This window comes from Vigna angularis, chromosome 4 (assembly GCF_016808095.1).
Source record: "Vigna angularis cultivar LongXiaoDou No.4 chromosome 4, ASM1680809v1, whole genome shotgun sequence".
Taxonomy (NCBI): domain Eukaryota; kingdom Viridiplantae; phylum Streptophyta; class Magnoliopsida; order Fabales; family Fabaceae; genus Vigna; species Vigna angularis.
Window position 1 is genome coordinate 13,423,081 of NC_068973.1, and position 5,131 is coordinate 13,428,211.

The 5,131-nt window shown below is 38.0% G+C and overlaps 1 protein-coding gene across 4 annotated transcripts; it reads left to right on the top strand.

The window, feature by feature from the left end:
• On the top strand, positions 1 to 5,131 carry LOC108329965 (protein STICHEL-like 2). 4 transcript variants are annotated; one of them, XM_017564381.2, is made up of 7 exons: positions 1 to 300; positions 504 to 553; positions 1,139 to 2,759; positions 2,844 to 3,063; positions 3,185 to 3,370; positions 3,544 to 3,723; positions 4,219 to 5,131. In XM_017564381.2, exons 3-7 carry the CDS (start codon positions 1,176 to 1,178, stop codon positions 4,917 to 4,919), a joined length of 2,871 nt encoding a protein of 956 aa, XP_017419870.1. In that variant the 5' UTR covers positions 1 to 300; positions 504 to 553; positions 1,139 to 1,175; the 3' UTR covers positions 4,920 to 5,131. The 4 variants fall into 4 exon arrangements, with proteins under 4 accessions (XP_017419870.1, XP_017419874.1, XP_017419869.1 ...); XM_017564385.2 differs by lacking the exon at positions 504 to 553; XM_017564380.2 differs by lacking the exons at positions 1 to 300; positions 504 to 553 and adding an exon at positions 710 to 1,019.

Below are 5,131 nucleotides of genomic sequence, written 5' to 3' on the forward strand. Positions count from 1 at the left end.
ATTGCAGGATCCGACCGAAACCTCAGTCTTTTTTGTTTTGTTTTTTTTTATCTTCAACTAAATTAACCGAAACCATTCCCTCAAATTACAAAATTACCCTCTCCTTTCTTTCTGAAAAGGGCTCGCTGGTCGAGACTCCCCCACCAACCTCTCAACCCAAAACTCTTAACTGCACTACTCTCACCACCCATGGCCCCTCGCATTTACCGCATTTACTGTTTTGCCACTCTCTCTTCTATATTTCCCTCCCTGCATTCAGCACTGCTTCTACAACATTTGTCTTTTTTTTTCTCTTCCCAGGTTTTTCCTCTATAAAACTTTGTCCTTTCACTTTGTTTTTTCTCTCCTCATGCATTATTTTATGTTATGGAAATTTGAACTTCAGATTCTCTCCCTCCCCTCCTTTTTTTTTCTTTCACTGTTGTTTTATTTTATGTTTTTTTTGTTTTGTTTTGTTTTGATATTGCTGTGGGAATATAAACGGGGCATGGGTTCCACTGCAGGGTAGCGCCTCAATGGGAGTGCTTGCTGCTGCTGTTCTGTGTTGTTCAAGGTCGTTTTCTGCTGCTGGAAATCTGTTGTCCTTTTTGGCCATTAAAGGATTCATCTAGTTTGCTTACTTGTCGGTCAATTGCATGTGTTGTTGACATTAAGTTATGCTTGATTTTCTCAGTGGTTCTATCTCTTTTCATCTGTCTCATTTTCTTTCTTATTTCTTTTTCTTTTCTATCCTTTTTGTTTATTGTATTTGTCTCTCTTTTTCAGTTCCCAATCACCAGTATGGGTAAACTTTTATGTTTTTCTACAGATCATAAAAAAAATGACAGGTAGACACACCTAGAGATTTTAAAAAAGAAAGTGGAAGCTAGAGAGATAAAGAAAGAAAAAAGGGAGAAAGAGAGAAATGTAAAATGGAGAAGGTTAATAAAGTGTTCAGGATGATAAGCTGTTGATGTATAATTATTGTTTATTTTGACCGCATTATCTTTTTGTGTTTTCTTGAAGGGGTGTATTAGGAGGTATAAAGAACTGTGATTTTGTGCTCTGCTTTGCTGGGTTGTTTTATGTGCCCCCACCCCTTTTGTCTATGTGTGTGATTTGTATTTCGCTTTGTGTTGATGTTATCTTTGTCTTGTAGGTGGTGAAGGTTGAATTGTTTTTAGTGGTGTGAGATAATGATGGAAGGACAGCGGCATTCAGTTGATATTCCAATTTCTAAAACTCTTGTGGCACTGAGGAGAGTCAGGTCATTGAGGGATCCCTCAACTAATTCTATGAGCAAGCTCTGTTATTTGGTGGATAATCTGCATTGGGAAAATGGTTCTGCTAATGACATTTCCCTTCGGTTCTCTGATGCTGCTAAGCCATGTGATTCTGATGATAATGCTGCTCTCAGATCAAGAAGTTTAGGTTTCAAGGGACAAAGGGAGCAGAAAAATGCTGATTCTGCATTCAACTCAAGGTTGAGGCCTAGTGGGATTTCTTGTCAGGGTCTCCAACAAGATGGTGAACCAGTAGTTTACTCTAAGCCTAATCTTCAATGCATTTCTGGAAACAAATCACCAAGTGAAAGTTGTGGTAGCAACCATGGGGGTAAAGGATTGGACTTGGCTTCTATTGTGCTTCCACGTAATAATGATTTCAAGGATGGGGATTCATGTTATGTAGCAACTACTAGATCATCTCAATTAGAGAGAATAGATTGCTCTAAGTCAGCAATAAAGTCTCTGCGCAAGAATCAAGTAAAACCATCAGAGTTAGTAGGCAGTGTTGATGGCAATGTCAGTCCATACCCTTCTGGTTATGATGATTTCTCACCCTATAGTGGTTCAGTTGGCATAAATCAAGGTATGGATAGTTTAGATGATAATGATAATGGGTGTGGAATAAGCTGTTGTTGGTCAAAATCACCAAGATTTAGAGAATCAAATCTATATGGTGAGATAGAAGACCGTCCTTTGGTATCTCACCGTGTTGATGAGTCAGATCTTCACGCACACAGAAGCATGAGAAACAATGGTGGTGGGATTGGTCTGAATTTGGAAACTCCTAGAAGTTTGTCGATGAAATTTAGGCCTAAAACATTTAGTGATTTGGTTGGACAAAATGTGGTAGTAAGGTCTCTGTTGGGGGCCATCTCCAGAGGAAGGATAACATCATTTTATCTGTTCTATGGTCCACGTGGAACCGGCAAGACATCTGCCTCTAGGATATTTGCTGCTGCACTGAATTGTCTTTCTTTCGAGGAACAGAGGCCATGTGGCCTATGCAGAGAATGTATTGTATTCTTTTCTGGAAGAAGTAAAGATTTTAAGGAAGTGGATTCTGTGAGAATCAATCGCACCGACCAGGTTAAGTCCCTTGTTAAGAGTGCAAGCACGCCTCCAGTCTCCTCACGTTTCAAGGTTTTCATTATTGATGAGTGTCAGCTATTGAATGGGGAAACATGGGCAAGCATTTCAAATAGCCTAGACAACCTTTCTCAACATGTGGTTTTCGTGATGATAACTCCTGATTTGGATAAGCTTCCTCGGAGTGTAGTTTCCCGGGCTCAGAGGTATCACTTTCCAAAGGTTAAAGACCCTGACATTGTATGCAGATTACAAAGTATTTGTGCCGAAGAAGGTCTTGATTTTGAACAGGAAGCTTTGGACTTTATTGCTGCAAAATCTTGTGGGTCTGTTAGGGATGCAGAAATGATGCTTGATCAGATGAGTTTGCTGGGTAAAAAGATCAATATCTCTTTAGCTTATGAGCTTGTAAGTCTAGCACTTTTGTTTATGTATTCCCTCCAACTTCAATTTTTCCTTTGCATTCTTGCTTACCCATTTGTTGTTCGGCAGACTGGGATCGTTTCAGATGATGAATTACTCGATTTGCTGGATCTAGCTTTTTCATCCGACACTTCAAATACAGTCATTAGAGCTCGGGAGCTGATGAGATCAAGGATAGATCCTTTGCAACTTGTATCACAATTAGCAAATCTCATTATGGACATACTTGCAGGGAAATGTGAAAATGGTGGTTCAGAAGTCAGAAGTAGATTTTATAGGAAATATACCTGTAAGTGGTGTTGTGTTTCTCAAGCATAATATATTTTATATCTTATTTAGCTCTCTGGTAAAATCCTATTTTGCTCATATCTTAGTTCTGTTATCCGACTAGTTTTTTCTCTCTATTACAGCGGAAGCTGATCTGCAGAAACTAAACAATGCATTGAAAATACTTTCTGAAACTGAGAAGCAGCTGAGAATTTCGAAGAATCAAACAACATGGTTCACCGTAGCTCTCCTACAGCTAAGCTCTGTAGATTATCAATGCGTGGATGCAAATGACACCAAATTTAGTCTTAGAGGTGCATGCAATGGAGGTGAGCTTAACATTTTTGCTTGGCCTGTTAACATTATTTTCAATTGCTTTTCTCGTTGGTGTGTTGGATGAGATTGGCAGAATGGAGTGGTTTTGTCAGGTTGAAAATTCTAACCTTTCTCTTCATTCCTTGAATGGATAAAAATAGTAACACCGGCATTACACTATCCACAGTTCAAAACTTGGAGCATTTTGCTAACAAGTCATACAGATTAGAAGTGCCGGAGGATCACAAAGGAACATTGGATTCCATTTGGTATAAAGCCACTGAGATTTGTCATTCTAGTCAGCTCAAAACTTTTCTCAGGAAGAAGGGGAAGTTGTCGTCACTTCATGTTGATCGCAGTACAGCTTGTAATTTCCTTTTCCTTTTCTCTGGTGTAGCTGTTCATTTACCATTCAGTTAAAAATTTCTTTATCACAGTATAACTTATTTCTGCTGTTCTGTTTGGTGTTTCTGTCACACTTCTTCTTTCAGAAATTTGCTTCTTTATTGTCTGAAGAGAAAGGCTACCAACTCGCCCTTTTAGAACACACCCTTTTAAATATGCTTGTGTTGATTGAAATTTATTAGAAATGACAATTTTGTGGGTCTCACTTTTATTCTATAAACTATTCTCTTAATTTGTGTACTTTCCTTATAAATTTTAACCATTTGGAGGAGTGTATTTCTACTAGATTTTAAACGTACTTGTAAATTTTAAATATTACCCATGTCTAAATTTACTAGAATTTTTACCTGAGATTAATTCTTTATTTTTTTATATTTTAAAAAAAGTTAAAGATTACTAAATTTTGTGGAATGAGCAAAATACTGAATGAGGAATTTAATAATGCACTAATTTGCAGGTCTTGCTATTGCCGAGATAGAGTTCCACCATAGTCACCATGTATCCAAGGCCGAGAAGTCATGGAAAATGATTGCAAGCTCTTTGCAATTCATATTGGGTTGCAATGTGGAGTTGAGGATCACTTATACACCTTGTGCTTCAGATTCTAAGTATTGCAAACTGAAGAGATCAACTTTCAGTTTCTTCACTTGTTCCCGCAGAAATCAGCAACAGAAGTCACTGTCATCTAATGAACAAGGAAGTGAATCAGATTATGGTGATTGCGCCTCTGAAAATCCCATGATGAAGGACAAAACTTCTACCTCTGATTGTGGAATGGATGCTGTAACAGCTTTGAGGAGTTGTGAAGGGAATTTGCTGAGCTCAGGGGAAAGATTTTTGAATAGATCATTTCAAGAGAGTACGAAGACAACATGTGCTGAAGTTGATTCTTCCAAGGAAAAGGGTTGCAACGGTGCTCATCTAGATCCATCAATCCTCGATTCAGATAATGACCACTTTAACTGTTTTCCTAAAACCCTTTGGCTTCAAAAGAAGTTCCGTTCTTCGTATTCATCCAAGTTGTCTTTTCAAGGCATTCAACAACAGAAAGATTTTGTTTTGTCTGTCCCGAAGTGTACATGTTCTGGGACATATACCTATGCTAATGAACCCTGCATTTTTTCTGGTAGTTGTAAGAATTGCACCAAAGCCTCTTAGAAGAAAGTAAGTTAACTTGTTATGTGTTTACATTGTTATAATTGTTTTTGAGACTGCACTACAGTGATAAAGTAGCATAGTTGGATAGAATGAAATGGTATTGACATTCTTGTGGTTTATCGTGCATGGATAGGACCTGTTGTTTGATTAAGGTGCTTCCTGATACTATTGTTTTGCTGCGAGATTACTAAATGATTACTGAAATTGTTACA